This window comes from Dicentrarchus labrax, unplaced genomic scaffold (genome assembly GCF_905237075.1).
Source record: "Dicentrarchus labrax unplaced genomic scaffold, dlabrax2021, whole genome shotgun sequence".
Lineage (NCBI taxonomy): Eukaryota > Metazoa > Chordata > Actinopteri > Moronidae > Dicentrarchus > Dicentrarchus labrax.
In genome coordinates this window covers 9,239,248-9,255,069 of record NW_026136722.1, presented here as the reverse complement: position 1 = coordinate 9,255,069, position 15,822 = coordinate 9,239,248, and the positions used below count along the sequence as shown (strand labels likewise).

Genomic DNA, 15,822 nt, shown 5'->3' with positions numbered 1-15,822 from the left:
TGCTTTAATTTGAGTCTATAATAATTCTATAATTTCATGTTTTGGCAAGTAAGAAGACTTGTTTGCACATCCTACTCTTAGGCGTTATCAGTCCCGCAGCACAGTGACAAGGTACTATTTTTATTAGTATTAATAGGCATTTCAGCTTTTTTTTGGTTAAATTCTAGCTTTGTCCTAGTTTGTTCTTTATTGAATCATTAACTGTAGTTCCATGGCAATAATCATAACAAAGTCCTGTGACTCACAGCCTAACACAAATAGCACTTGACTAGTTTCTTTTCATTACATGGAATCATTTAAAATAGCAGACCACATTAGAGACAACTGATAAATCACTTCCTTTGCAGGGAACTGTACAAGAAAAGCATTTCCATTGAAAATGAAGTACCTCAGTGCTAAAGTGCAATGCGATAAAAAGCAAAGCACAAAGAGAAATCTTGAGAGAGAATTACATCTCAGATGCCAATTTCCTCTAGGAAATGGATCTGAAATTAAGAAACACAGGCTGTTTGTCTGTTGGTCCACTTGCTTCGGTTCCTTGCTTCTTTGTACTGTACAGCAATAAAGTCGACATGGTGCAAGTCACAGACAGCAGTGAACTCCTGGTTGAGCGATGGTTTCATCAATTATTCATGAGTCAGAAAGTTTTGTTCCACAGCTGAAAGGGAGGAGGGAGGGTCAGACTGTCCACAACAACATAACGCAGCAGAGGAGAAGAAGAGAAGTCATTCACTGTTCCAACAGGGTATCTAAGATTTGCAAACACTTGGGAGAGCAGAGGAAGTTTTGGACCAGAGAATCTGTATGTCTTCAGGTCTTCTACAGATCACCGTTAGTTTCTCCTGGCCAACAATCTAGGAGCAATATTATATAGAATACTTGTACACAAAAGAGGCCATTCTTCCTCCGTGGCACAGACACACAGCCACATGCTCCTAAACCTCTGCACAGCACAACACAAGAGGCCATTGACGGAGAGGGAGGGAGACAGAAGGACAGAGAGCAAGAGTTTGACAGTCATGAGACTCTTAAAGTGAGATTTGCCTTTTTCTTTCTGTTTGAGCTGTATTTAAGGTTTTTAATACACAGTAAAGACACTTCTTAAAACTACCTAATGGTGTTTTAACTGCAATTGCAACCCAGTGAGAACTGTGTTTTTGTGTTTCCTTATTGTGGGGACTTTAGTTTGTGTAATTTTGTGTGAACTTGACACACTGGCTATAGAAATGACATCACACACAAATGTGAAGAAAAAGTCCCGCCCATAACTTCCACGGGGGAGTAACATAGTAATGTTCTTTCAAAAATGGCCACAAACCACATCGTATGTCAGGTTAAACTGACTTTAGGCTGCACAAGTTCTTGTTTGACCATTATTTTTCATGAGCAGAACATATACATTTCTGACAATACTGACAGCTTAGACTGCGCTAAAGCCTAGTGGGAAGCTTCAGCAAAACAGTCAGTTTCTTAAGTTGTGCCCTTCATGTGTATGATGGGAAAATAACATTTTAATGAGGTGCAGGCTGAAAAACAGTGGATCCATCTACAGTAAGTTTATTTAAAAGGTATTGGTTGACTACTGTAACTCCTGATTGCACAATGCATAAGTGGGGGCTGGTGTTTAAATAGATGCTGAATGTCAATACACTAAAAGTTGTAAGTTATTATTGGTTACAAATACTGTACATTAATAACTTAAAAACATCATAATATCTCATTAAAATTACTCTTATGAACCATTTATTCAATGTTTATATTCGGCTTATAAAAGCTAAATAGGAGGGGTTAAAGTGAAGTCCTGCCAAACGTTCAAAATATTTATCAAATAGTGAATCCGTACTTTTACTTTTTTTACTTAAGTGGGACTTTGAATGCAGAACATTGTAATGGAGTATTGTCAAACATTGTTGTATTGTTAAAGGATCTGAGTACATCTTCCATCACTGTATATAATAGATAAGATTCTTGAGTCTTATGGGATTATAAAAAGGCCAAATCTTAGCATTTCCATCATTGCCAGTCAGTCTGGCAAGTCTAGATAATAATCCATTATTGATTAGATGAGTCTGATTAGCGGTCAGGTCAGTGCCATTTTCTCTCTCTTAATGAGGCTCCACTGGGCCATTAGCCAAGAGACATTTGTCATTTGTGACACACACAGGCACATGACTCAGCACAAAAGACAGATATAGTGGTTTTGTAATGCCTGTTTAGTGAGGAACTGAGTTTAGCCCAATGACAAAATTATTTCACACAGTTAGCCAGGACAAAAAGGATATTGTGATCAGGCAGAAACAGTGAAGGGTGTAGATAAGAAAAAGAAAAAAAACAAGAAGGTATAGCAGAATTTTTAAAAAAGGAGGACACATGAGGAGCATAAGGAAGACAGCAAAGGGCAATTTTGTTCCCTTGATGACAAGCTGTCATCGTGTCTGCAACATCAGCCATGCTGACACTACCTAACAAACAGTCAGGCAATCTGACTGGCTAATTGGCCTGGGCTATGTAAATGAGCAGCAGGTAATGGTGCCTACTGGGCCGTCAGTTGTTTATTATTACACCCTTTGACAGTAATGCCATTAGCAGCCCAAATAAAAACACACACAGAACCTCAACAACACACTTTTTTTCATAAGATCATCATCCACTAGTGAAACAAGAGGAGTTTGTGCTGCATCCCCACACATAATACTGTTGTATCTTTCATGGATGCAGATAAACAACTGTACTCTAAGACTGCATCATGTGGTATTAAAAAAGGATGTCGATTAAATTGCAAATGAGCAAGATACATACATAGAAATGTGAAAAAGAAAAACAATTTCAGGTTTTCAGAGTAGTTGCTGTAACTACTTTTATTTCTCAAAATATCTAACATTTCCTTTCAGTTGAGGCAGCAAAGTGGGGTGTGAGATGAGCTCTCCTTTCCCGTCATCAGTCACTCTTTATCTTGGATTTCATCAGCTGTTTCACTCAAGAATGTTGGTAATGATAAATGGATGACGACTGAGTATTCATTCAATGCTGAATAGGTGGTGCTGTGTGAGACGCAGACAATTACTTGTTTTCCTGAGTAAGCGAGCAGTACATCGTGTTTGTGCGCCGGACTGCGGAGATTTCATTCTTACCTGCCGAGTAGGGCTCCTGCCTCTCCACACACACAAACTCCTTCCTCTCGTACTTGGCTCGGATCCATTGATCCCGCAGGAGCCTGCAGAACAGTTGGTGTGGATGTTTACTTCATGCTTGAGCTGATTTGTTGGAAATGTCTCATTAACTTACATGGATGTCAAGCCTCTGAGCTACATTTCATGCAAATAAATATTGCTTGACTCATCTTTTTGTAATTATCACTCGTGTCTCCCTTTTTCCTCCATCTATCACAATATTGATTATATGGCTCGTGCTCTTCTTTCATCTCTTCTTTCCATCTTTATTAAATTAATTTCTCTGGACTCTCTGTTTCCTTGGTAATTATCCTTAACATCCAAAAAGCATTATACATAAACAACACCTTGCATTTGTATGTGTATCTTCAGCATGCGAGACACCTCATCATTTCCCCATGCTTAACCAGCTGTGTCGCTTTCAACAAATCAGCATCACAGTATTTAATGTAATGGCTTTGTACAGCTCTTCCCCCGGGTGCTCAAAGCCCTTCACACTTATTGGATCATACCTTTTTCTTTCCTCTCTAATCAATCCACCCCTCCCTTGTCCTGCCTAAAACATATCACACAAACACAACACAGGTCCATTCTAAGATAAACTTGACAGCTCAGTGTTTTGTTGTTATGTACTGTTATTTATATCACTGGACGGTTAAGAAGAAACCCTTGTACTGAACTGCTGCTTCCTGTTCTAACTGCAGGAACTTGCCATTCTTATCACTGAGGAGTTTCTGCATGTCAGCCATGGCTACCAGAACCACTTGTTACCCCTATGTTAATGAATGTATCCATCTGGGGAGAAATAGTTGCAGCATTAAAGATGCTATCAGTAATATTTTACTGTCTTTATACACAAAATAACCACAGTATATATCAGCAAAGCTTTGTAATGTTGTTGATTGATGACAGACAGACTTAAAATAGTGGCATTAAATCTGTAACCGTATTAGGTAGGTAACACCAGCATTTTTTTTACCAGCTACATTATGTAAAAGGACAAGGAGTCAAATAAAGAATCTGACTTTAAAAAGTGTAATTTATTGTGGCTGCCACTAGATTTCACTGAAGTGTAATGTTTTATTGATACCTTTAGCATTTGAACAAACCTGGTTATTAAAAAGGCATTTCATCCTAAACTACCTTTTACACAACTTTATAAGCCACAAATATGCATGATAACCTTCACTTGTATGGTTGTTCAAAATCAGGATTAAAAAAAGTATCCGTCTATGCTGCAGATATGTACTAATCACTGACCGCCAGTACAGAGGTGACAGAAACACCAGGATGAGACATTGAGGGGAAAGGAGGACACATCACTTACATGCAGTCTTTTTGTGTTGGACAGTAGTAGAAGGCAGGAACTATCTGTTCATATTTGGCCTTGCAGGCATTGTTACCCAAAGAGTCCATAAACTGCAGATGGGAGGAAGAGAAACATTTGATGTTTGTATGTAATATCACACACACACACACACACACACACACAGATATAATGAGGTGCTTGCAGGCTTATGTGACCACAGGGAGACAGCACTGCTGCCCTGGCCACTGCTTCTTTTGTGTCTCTGTATTTAACAAGGAGGACACTACTCGGCACATAATAGCACGCTAGGTAGGAAACTACAGATGACACACACAAATCAAGAAGAAATGGGGACAGAGACACGAGCACACAGAGTGGACAGCTGCATGAGACGGTTAGTCTGACTGGACTAGATGTATGAAAACAATTTTTAAAATGTTCTCATTCTTGATATTTTCACTTTCAAAGTGTGTCTGTTAAAGTCTGAGTGTCCCTGGATTCAACACATACACATACACATACACAAACACCCTCACACACATACACAAAGATATTGGTTGTATCAGCCAGCTGCTGGCTCATGCCTTTTAGGCCGTGCTCAATTGAGACAAATGACTCGTCTTATTCTTCCAAGCAGGGATGCAGGGGCGGAGTGGCAGGCAGAGTGATGCTCACAGTGGAGAGGGGTGGGCTAGCGGAGGGCGAGGCCAGTGGCTGCAGAGGTTACTTCGAGCCAAGTTTCAGACTATCGATGGCTGATCTTCTCTTACAAAACACAGGGCTTTTCTACTTTGTTTGGGGTATGTATAAATAAAACAGACAGTTCTTACCTCCAGCTCAGAGGAGCTCCAGGGATCCAACAGGATAGATTTCACCTTGCTGATCTGAGCAATGTTTCTATGGAGGCCTGAGCAGCTGTGACACACAAACACACCCAGGGTGTAGGATGCCCACTCTGGATCTGCAACGCAACATCAAGATCTCAAAAAAACTAGACACACTGACATTTCTGAACTTCCTTCTAACAGACACTGACAATCAAACCAGTGGTTGACACATTATTAACAACAGACAGAATTTTTTACTTAGTCATACATTAACAATTCTAATCACATATAGTTAATTTGTGCCTGGTGAGAGAGAAAATAGCAGAAGTAGATACGCATAGAGATCTGACACAAGATTCAAGGCAGGCATGATAGAGGGGTAAGACAGAGATAAGGAACACGGAGCGAGATTATGGGGTTATCAGTCCTTCAAATCCTGGAGGCCTGGAGTCCTCTCTCTCGGTCTCTCTGACTTAAATACATAGACAAAGACAATACAAAGTTGCTTGTCTTTGCATTTACAAAAAAACTATTTTCCATACAAGAAGCAGGTCACCCAAAGTGCAGTAAGCACCTCTCCATGCCCCAGATTAAACAACTCAGATCACATCCTCAGTGATCATCAAACCCTCCCCCAGTTTCACAGATGATCAATATTTGGGTCAGGATTATGTCAATCAAGAGCTAGATCGTATTTAGGTTTGTGTAAGAACAGACTGGGTGTTTCCTTTTCGTTTTTTAAGCATGGTGGCAGTAGTGAGTGAGTGAGTGAGAGAGAGAGAGACAGAGAAGAGACGAGACACGGCACCACTGATGCTCACCTTGAATCACCCCAACAGGATAGTGTTTCATAGATGCTATTTATACCCAAATTCATAACTCATTCATAGTGGAAATTCTCAGGAATTCATGTACTGTTACTTATGTGTGCAACATGTTACTAACACATAGACCACATTCACACTTTTTTTCATACAATATATGAGTCACTGCTACCTCAAAACGCCTCTGTGTCCCATAAAACATGCACTGAAATTAAGCACACATAAACTGTATCACATTACTTTGTACATTGTAACATGTCACCCATTTATGTTTCAGCGCTCATGACATTTTGACATGTTCTCAAAAAGGTTCAGTGAAAGGTCACATTGTTCAAATGTTTCTTCGGAGGGAGATAAGTGTGAAAAGAGCATGCAGCATGACAAGCATCAATTTCACCGACTCTCACAATGAATACATGGCTTGTTTTTCCCCCTTTCTTTTTTAAATGAGTAATTAGAGACAGATTTGTTTGTATGACAGTAAGCTAATTCTTTTAAATGCAGGTCTTTGAACATAAACAGCACATGCAAGAGTTGCAGAAAATGTGTGAATGGCTACATGTGCACAGCTCCTCCTACACTTAAAAATCTAATTCTCATAACCATTACTCCTGAATGCAAAGTGAGATCACAGCTGCTGTTGGTGGTTATTTTGTAACTGAGCCAGAAAACGGGGACAGTGTCAAGTAGTGTGTATCAGCAGGCTGCAGCCTTTCAACCGCAGCTATAGAAGAACAAGTGAACGCACGCTGCAAAAAATAGCATGAGAACGAGAGAAAATTTTACTTCCTTGTGCATAATCACAAAGCAGCACACATGTAAGACTGTGCATCTGTACATAAGAGACAAGACACAGATGTGTCGTAAGCCACTCCCATCTTCTCTGTATTATGTGGGCCTGTAGCCTGTTGGACTTGAACAATCAAACAGTCTAACTTGGCTTCCACATCTTATTAACATAATTCAAACTAAACTAATAATGTCTTTGTTTGAACAAAACAAGATATGTAAGACGTCACCCTCTGGGCACAGGGAAGTTGTAGTAGGCATTATTTCACTATTTTAGACATTTATGATTCATCAAAAAAATATTGTCATGGTTAGCTGCAAGTCTGGGAAGTTGTGGTGGGCTTTTTTCCCCCCACTATTTTAGACATTTTTGACTCATCAGAAAAATTATCATCACATTGTTGGCTGCAGCTCTAAATATGAGCATCCTTTAAAAAACCTCCAGGGCTCAATGGACTTGAAGAGAGATGATCGAGTAAATGCTCTGATATATTTATCGCAATCCATCTTGAAGTAAATTTAGAAAGCTTACACTAATGAACCAAGACCACAGCAAAGTAGGACACAACAATACATTCAATAAACCACAGTAGCCCTCTCTGACTTAAACTCAGGCTGTAGATGAGCCTTTTTTTTTTTTTTTTTTTTTTTTTTTTCACAAACCACACCTGTTTGCCATGTTGGCTACTGAACTGCAGATTTGAAGTGCTAATCTACTAGGTGTGACCACATGTGTACATGCAAAAGGAAATGAATATATGTTTGGCCCTTCAACACAATATACATGTGAAAAAGAGACCCCCGCCTAGGGATGGGAATATGATTCATTAAATAGATTTAGTATGATAACCACTTTTTTAACCAAGACTGAGCTCTAAGTTGAAATAAAAACCACTCATTGGTCGACATGTTATTTATTTATAACATAATATATCTATGAAAGCTGCTAGACGCCTGTACAATGAATACAGCAGTTTTTTTAAAAAGCTTATACAATATTTAGTTGCTCTCTTATTGAACTCCTCGGGAAGTCCATTGCTCTCCTGTGTGAGGATCTTCATTATGTCAACTGTTTTATATTTCATAATCATGCCTAGATCACATCGTGACTGTCTCGGAAGAGAAACTCAACGACCTTGCACACTCCCGCGAAAAAACAACGCCGTGAAATTGCTGTAAATGCCCTACAGTTGATTATTTGTAGCTCATAATAACGCATGGGGATAAGAGAGAAGTAGGATCGTCACAGAACGTATAAAGAAAAGTAGGAAAAAGGTCAATAAAATGTGTCCAGCATCTGTCAGTGACTCCCCTCCAGCCTACCTGCAGCTCCGCAGTCGGCACAGTTTCCATTCCCAGGTTTCCCCAGAAGCTGTTTCATACGCTGTCTGTTCTTTTCTTGATCCGAAGCCATAATGCAAATGATTCAGCTCAGATGCCTCCTTAGCGGCTGAAAGCTTTAAACTCTCATGCATCGAAAGTAAGATTGCCGCCTGGACTCGCTGGGCTGAAATTGTAAGAGCGCTTCGCGAACATCTAAAGCGATGGCTGTAGTTGTAGGAGGAAAGTGGCTGAATGATGGAGCATGGTCAGTCTTGTGTATATGCCTTAAAAAAAAAAAAAAAAAAAAAAACTACATATAGATACAACAATAAATGCATTGAAGTCTTGTCCCTGTGTCTCTCTGTAGAGGGAGACACCCAGCGGTTGTTAAGGTGGTAAGAAATATACATCCACATTTACCCTCTGATTGCCTCTCTCACTACTCTACAGCCAGGAAATATTTAACAGATATTTCACTCAGGTGTTTGTTTGCTTTTCTTCGCTTTCGACCTGAACATAAGCGGGTTTGTATTTGCAGGAGAAGAGTTGTTTTTGATGAGGACATTAATATGATGCTGGAGGTTGTAGTCAATATTGAACTGCGCCTAAAAATTGCCCCAGCAGTAACACATTTGACAAGCTGTCACCAAACTCACTACCTTTTATATAATTGTGGTAAAGATACTTAATTAAAATACCTTATTCTTTTATTGTGACACATGGTGTTTGCACTTGTGGGTGATTGGGCCTGTGTTTGAAGGTGGGTGGAGCTACGTTGTAGTACCAATCAGGTTTTAGGAGCCAAAATTATTGAAACCACCTGTGTGGGTTCACTCTGGGTATGCAGAGCCTTTTTATAAACGTGGTATTGTTTACCACTGACATTATTTACATGACATAACAAGAAAACCACTGGGGTGTTTAATAATATCAATATGGGCTGCGATATATTAAGCATTACTTATTTCAGTAGAGGACAGAATATAAAATGTGCTTACTGAAAAGGCTTATGTGTACCCTTTGTAGTGTTTCCACAGCATAAATGCATCTACAGTGGTTTTAGCTTTCTGCCGACCCTTTCTAAACTTTGAGGATATATCGATAGGGTGCTAAATCTTCCTTTTGTCTTGCCTGTCACAAGTGAAAAAACATGTTTATAGGCGTTAAAGCTCTTAAAAACAGGATGATGAGAGCAAATGTATCTTTTTGGTTGATATTCAATCAAGTGTGGCAGACACATTAAACATTAACACGTTCTCCAGAAGATTAACTTTGGTAACACTGAGCAAACATAGCTGACAGGCACAGAGCCAAGAAGGTTAACAGCGAAGGCCTTTCAGAATCTTGACCGGACTGTTACAAATTGAACTCACAAACTGTATGTTTCAGCATTTTTATTTTTCAAAATGTCTAAAAATTCTGTAAGTGGTAAAAAGAAGTCACACTTTAAAAGAAATATTTGTAGATCTCAGTGGAGCCCAAACTTGGCTTGAAACACAAAATAAACACAAAACTGGTTCATCAGGATCAATTTAAACACAAAATATGAAAGGAAACTCACATTTGCACAAATAAGAATAAAAAAAACACTTCAGCTTTCTACATGCAGGCAGATGTTTGTGTTGGCTACAATGTAGATGTTTTTATTTCCAGGGAGCTGGGCTGAGCTCCAGCTGATCAGAGAAGTGTCAGAGAATCAAAGAGATCGCTTGGTATCAGGACCTGTCTATCTGGAGGAGTTAGAGCTGGAACGAGAGCGGTGACGCCTGCGACCAGGAGATCTGGAGCGAGAACGGCGGCGTGCTGGGGACCGCCTCCTGGGGGAGCGGGACCTGCGAGGAGACAAACTTTTAGAAAAAACTGCTTGTGTGGTGGGAAAGCAGGAAGAATGCACAGACTAAATGGTCTGAACTGAAGAACATAAACATACAACAAAATTTTATCTTTACATGGACAGTGTTACTGCAAAATATTCAATGTACCTTCTCCTCATACGTGGTGGACTCCGACGCCACATAGGCGGTGGTGGGGGCATTCTGCGAGGGGGAGATGGTCTACGAGGTGGAGGACGGACTCGTTGAGCTAGCACGGCAGACGCAGTGATTTCCTGTCCGTCAATCTGACCTATCAACAACAAAGTCATCACATTTATTCAACACGTGTGCCCAAGTTAATGCTTCAAGACAGGGTCACTGAAACAAACACTCTGGCCTACCTCCGTCCATGTATTTGAGGGCCTTCTGGGCCTCCTCAGGAGTCTCAAATTCCACATAAGCATAACCCCTGGACAAGTGTAGGTGGAGCCTGTCCATTGGCATTTCGACCATTTTGATTTTTCCATAAGTGGAAAAGATCTCCTGGATGTGGTCCTGTGCAAAAAAGATTGAAATATATCATCAGAACCATGTTAACAGAAAGCTATGATTATCTGTGGAGGAGTATCTGTTCATAATACATAAAATAGACTGCTGGCAACAAGAATAAGGAAATGAAAAGGCAGTTTACTGGACCATAGTCATAATGAATTAACATAATCACACCAGCATCAAAATTCTTATTTTATTCTTTTACACTTCCATTTTGGTCCAGGAGATTATGAACCAGGTTGTTCTTATATACCCAACATGACGTTTCTGAGGCAGTGCTATAATCTCAAATTATGGTAAATCATATTTGTGTGTTCTGCCAATAAAAAGCTTAATATCTCAGCTGACCTTAGTGACATTCCTGGTCAGCCGCCCTAAATGAACTTTAGTTGGTTTCGGGCTCGGACTTCTTTTCCTTCGCTCCTTATCATCTCCCCTCTTCTGTGTTTTGGACCTGCAGAGTCGCAAACAAAAACAGTGATTAACCTCACCGTGACTCAAACGAGTGAAAATAAAAGACATCACAGTGTATGAATATTATAAAAGTGACTTACGCTGAGCGCGAGCGGCGGCGGTTGTCGTGACGCCTACGGCTGGGGCTCGGGGAGCCTGAGGAGCTGGAAGAGGAGGAGGAACGAGAGCTTGAAGAACCAGAGCGGCTGGAACCAGATGAGCTAGATCCACTTGAGGAACCTGAGCTGGAACCAGAGCTGCTGCTTGAAGTAGAGCTAGATCTGGACCTGGTCATGGTCAAAACAAAGAAAAACGTGTCAGAAAACAAAATACACATATTCATTATTTTTTTTCAGTAACAAACATAAATAATAACAGAGGTAACATAGTAAACAAACCTGCTGCTGCTGCTGCCAGTAGAGGCACTGCGGCGTTTCCTTGCTTTCTCCCGTCCTCTCTCCTTGTCTCCATCCTTGGTAGCGGTCTTTTCTTTGCCTCTGTCTTTCGTTTTTTCCTCCTCCTTACGCTTTGTGGGTGACGGTGCCCTTAAAGTCAGACGCAAGCTGCTGTTACTTTGATTCATACATGCTGTGAATGGTGTAAGGGGTGCAACTATTAACAATGAATCCGTCAATAACTTTTCTGACTGATCACTTAGAGTAGTACAGTAGTAGAAGATTCCCCAGAGATTTTTGTCAAATTACTATTTTGTCTTATCAACAGTGAGAAAAACACAAACATATCCAAACTACTATGATACAAAACAGGAGTTTTTAAGAAAAAGGCAAGATTTTTGCAAAGCCGGAATCAACAATACATACGATTTTTAGGCTGATAAATGACTGAAACGATTGCTCAATTGATCAAAATGACTGATAGCCAATGGCCACCAATCATCTGTCGACTAATCAAACTATTAACTATTGTTTCTTCAACACATGAACACGATGCAGCAATGTGCCTGTGACAATAAATACCATTAAGTATCTACACCCAAAGGGGAGGAAGTGACCAAATAAAGTTATTAAGAGTGTAAACCTCTTGCTGAGAGTAAACACAGACCGTAACGCAATTATTAGTTACACAATTTACGTTATTATTATTATTATTGAATTTTAATGTTATTGTATTGGGAGTGCGTGAATAAATTATAACAGCAGAAAAATGTAATATTAAATTATACTTCTGCTGTCACTTAAACATCGCAGACTATATAAATTATACTACCAACAACGGTGCCTGCGTACAAAAACCCGCCGCCATTGATTTTCATTCAACTGGCTGCTCAAAACAAGGAGGACGTAGCTACGGGGTTTTGCTGTTTAACCATTACTACTCGACTCATAGGGCGCACAGACGGTTATAAAAATGCGGTACAATTTCTCGTGCATTATAAAATATACGCAGGAATCGAAACTAGCGCGATTACAAGCAAAGAAGAGCTCAAACTTACATTTCTTTCAAACGGGAGGATTCCGCTTCAACCACTTGCGGCCTGAGGAAAAACGTCGCTCGGGGATGACGACGAAGCGGAAGTTACGTAGCCAGCTGAGCGCCACTTACAACTCATTTTGTTTATTTATGTTATTGTCGTTAAAAAAAAATGTGAGTGTATGTATGTGTGCGTGTGTGTGTGTGACACTACAACGTAACTATGCAAGGACGGAAATATTTCGGACGTGAAAAGAAAAGAGGAATCTCTTTCTGACGAGGTTTTCACGAGGTTAGCGTTTCACTTTATAACCGCTCTGCGCTAGCCGTCGTTAGCTAGCGGGCTATCTCTGCCAACAACTGTGACGCTACCGAGGTGCAGGTGAACCAGGTTATTGTAGGTTATGTGTACTATTGCACACAGCGTGTTCCTGCCACCATGACGAACTTTTAGTTACTAACGTACATTCATAATAACCTGTAACCATCTCGCCATTCATCGTATCGACTGCAACGTTTGCGGCGACAGAAAAAAAAAAAACAGTTTTCTTCTGATCTATTTTTTCATGTGTTGATCTAGTTTCTTGTTTTACTTGGATATGTTGATACAGTAAAATAATAAGACATATTCTTGATTTGAAATATAAAGTAATACATTGTTATAACAACGGGGAAATGTGGTATTGGCTAAAAAACAGGGAAAATTATCACAAAACAAAATCTTTGAGAAACGGAGCAGATTTTTTTTTTTTGCAGTGGTGGCAACAATCCACAGCGTCTCAGTGTTGAGCACACACCAAGTGTTACAGTTTTGTTATATGAATTTTTTTAGAGATTTTCCGCCCAACTCACAGAGTTCCTCTGGAGTGAGAGATCATGGGCCGACTGGATGATGCTGCCAAACACAAAGTAGTGGAGCTGCGGAAGGCTGGTCTGAGTTTCCGTAAAATAAAAGCTGTGCTGGAGCTGGAGAACATCAAGGTATCTGCCCAGGCCATCTACCTGTTCCTGAGGGAGTTTCAAGGCAGGCCGCCAGGTAGGGTTCGACCCGTGGAAGCTAGAAGCAGCACATCGCCAGCGCAGGTGCAGCCTCGAGCTGGGGTAGTACAAGAGAGCTGGAGTAATATTCATCTCCAAAATCTTCTGCGGGAGGCATCTCACCATGCTGGCTTTACAGCAGCTGCAAATTTTCCCAAGAACACTTCCACAAATCCGGATACTGGTGCAAAGCCATCTGGGTCTGGGGAGACCAGTGGAGGCAAGAGGCCAGAACAGCAGCACGAGGGAGATAAGGAAGAAAATGACATCCAGATTGTTAGTGTCACCTCCCTTGCACAGAACAGCGAACATAGAACTCCCCAGTCCATTGTTACAAGGGCCGAGGCAGGCGCTGTGCCTTCCACGGTAACAGTTTCAGGAGCACTCATGAGGAGGAGAGTCACTCCTTCTCCAGCCACAAATTCAATGCTGGCAGCTCGAAAGAGGCTTTTGGATAAAGCTCTCTCACACAGGATGAAGGTAACTACTTCATACATCATTTCTGTCAAAATACCAATGTTGAGTTTGTAATTATTGTTTACAATGGCACAAAAGATGTGTAATTACCTATACCATGAATCAATCAAGTCAGCTTTCTGTCTTAACTGGTATATGTTGCCTTTCAACAGTCATTCCACCAGGTGGCATCCTTGTTGAGGAGAGATCACTTGAGTGTCCAAGGTGCTGATATGAGAAGTGCAGTGCAACAGCCACCTGAAACTTATGATCTGACCACTGAAAAGGTGAGAAAAAAGCAAACCTGAAAAACCATTAATGATCTCAGCCTTTATTCACCTTAATGTGTGTGCCAGCTCTTGGTCAAGGACAGATTTAATAACTTTTCACAGTTGTTGACTATTTCCATGTTTTTTTTTTTTTTATGTTTCACAGAGTGTTATGGAAGGTCAGCCTGGAGGCGGTAGCGCCCCCAGGCGTTTTGTCACACAGAGACCGGGTCTCTCCGTCCGTTCACTTCATCCTCTCCCCCGGGTTGGCATTCGTCTTCCTAATCGGTCACCGTCACCTTTAACATCCTCGGCTCCAGGGGTTGCCGTCATCCGACTACAGACCCCTGGAGGCCAGGGCGCCACTCGTAGCGAGGGGAACCCGAGCCCCCAGCAGGCAGTCCAGGATGCCGGAGGGAGAGGTGGTCTGCAGGATCAGATTCAGACCCTGGGCTCTGAGGTGCGCAGCTTGGGTCTGGCGGTGAAGATGCTGGTGGAGCAGCAGTGCCGCCTGGAGAGGGAGCAAGTGCAGCAGACTCACATTCAGAAGCAGATCCTCAGCACTCTTCAGAGTTTTGCCTCTAAACTTGGACGTTGTAGCGGTATTCAACAGCAGCACAACAAAACTCCATCACCCTCTGATTTACAAACAGTTTCTGCATCTACTTCCTTCAGCCAAGACACCTTCAACTTCAGTCAAGGCACGTACAGTCAGTGCAGCCAAACCCAGCCAAGCTATAACTCTTTGGAGAGTTTAGAAAATGTTGAGGCCTTTAAACTGCCAGGACTGAGCCCTTCAAGCATGAATGGGTTTCCACCGTGTAGCAATGCTGAGAACCTCCAACTTACCCACACTCCCCCTCAAACACAACCGTATGCAGCTGCTTACCAACAGCAAAACTGTCAAGCACTCATGCCACCTTACACGCAGTCCTATGTCTCTACATACAACCAGTCACATTCTCAGACTTTCAGAGGGTCAGAGAGTAAAACGTCTGATTTCCCAAGCAGCTGTTCAGCAAGGACTCTCCAGGACTGCAGTGTGTCCACCCAGCCACAGGATCAACAGATCAATATTGTCAAAGTGGAAGGACCTTAGAGGGCTTCAGATGCCACTGTGTTTTGGGACCATAAGGGCTTAGGTGTGCTTTTTTTAAGAGTTGCTTTGGAATACTTATTTAAGTCACATGTTTTTACAATGAACACATGCTGTAGCATTTTTTAAATTAATTTATTTCCAAAGTACATTTGAAGAGAATACAAACAGCAATAGAATAAAGGCATTACAGTGCTTTAATAATGAAAATGTGTTTAGGATTTATTTGTCTTTACTATGGACAATAATTACAGAATTACAGAAAATGATAAGTTATGTGTTTTATTTAAGACTATGTTTATTTTGTATCTGTTATTTTTCTGTCACTAGGATTGGCATTACAAACTTAAGTTTCATACCTCTATGCTAACTGATAAAAAATAAAAAGATTATTATGATCCAAAGCACGTTTCCATTTCAATGTGTAAAGCAGTGTGTGAGAAGTTATCATTTAGAAGATTACAACAAAAA

General features: G+C 40.8%; 3 protein-coding genes across 3 annotated transcripts in view; 1 reads left to right on the top strand and 2 right to left on the bottom strand.

The window, feature by feature from the left end:
• The window catches only part of LOC127356470 (arf-GAP with dual PH domain-containing protein 1-like), a 14,241-nt gene extending 5,704 nt beyond the window's left edge, over window positions 1-8,537 (bottom strand). The window contains exons 1-4 of the mRNA XM_051388245.1: window positions 8,243-8,537; window positions 5,310-5,440; window positions 4,498-4,589; window positions 3,132-3,214 (exon numbers count right to left, since the gene is read on the bottom strand). Coding sequence (XP_051244205.1) covers window positions 3,132-3,214; window positions 4,498-4,589; window positions 5,310-5,440; window positions 8,243-8,333 — 397 coding nt within the window. The 5' untranslated portion in view covers window positions 8,334-8,537. The remainder of the gene's footprint in view (window positions 1-3,131; window positions 3,215-4,497; window positions 4,590-5,309; window positions 5,441-8,242) is intronic.
• Window positions 8,538-9,621: 1,084 nt separating this feature from the next.
• LOC127357173 (RNA-binding protein with serine-rich domain 1) lies at window positions 9,622-12,607 on the bottom strand. The gene is made up of 7 exons (XM_051389430.1): window positions 12,515-12,607; window positions 11,460-11,606; window positions 11,163-11,348; window positions 10,957-11,062; window positions 10,458-10,611; window positions 10,225-10,366; window positions 9,622-10,074 (listed from the first exon to the last, which is right to left on the bottom strand). Coding segments are annotated over exons 1-7 (843 nt in total). The 5' UTR covers window positions 12,517-12,607; the 3' UTR covers window positions 9,622-9,968.
• Window positions 12,608-12,643: 36 nt separating this feature from the next.
• On the top strand, window positions 12,644-15,755 carry LOC127357170 (uncharacterized). The gene is made up of 4 exons (XM_051389425.1): window positions 12,644-12,784; window positions 13,325-14,010; window positions 14,160-14,273; window positions 14,422-15,755. Exons 2-4 carry the CDS (start codon window positions 13,369-13,371, stop codon window positions 15,352-15,354), a joined length of 1,689 nt encoding a protein of 562 aa, XP_051245385.1. The 5' UTR covers window positions 12,644-12,784; window positions 13,325-13,368; the 3' UTR covers window positions 15,355-15,755.
• Window positions 15,756-15,822: the final 67 nt, after the last annotated feature.

Excerpts from the sequence above, each read along its gene's own strand:
- LOC127357173 (XM_051389430.1), bottom strand. Across the intron at positions 11,063-11,162 it reads CGCCGCCGCTCGCGCTCAGC|GTCCAAAACACAGAAGAGGG; the intron begins GTAAGTCACTTT and ends GCGACTCTGCAG. Across the intron at positions 10,367-10,457 it reads CCTCAAATACATGGACGGAG|GTCAGATTGACGGACAGGAA; the intron begins GTAGGCCAGAGT and ends TGTTGTTGATAG.
- LOC127357170 (XM_051389425.1), top strand. The coding sequence starts at position 13,369 with ATGGGCCGACTGGATGATGCTGCCAAACACAAAGTAGTGGAGCTGCGG. Across the intron at positions 14,011-14,159 it reads CTCTCTCACACAGGATGAAG|TCATTCCACCAGGTGGCATC; the intron begins GTAACTACTTCA and ends GCCTTTCAACAG. Across the intron at positions 14,274-14,421 it reads ATGATCTGACCACTGAAAAG|AGTGTTATGGAAGGTCAGCC; the intron begins GTGAGAAAAAAG and ends TATGTTTCACAG.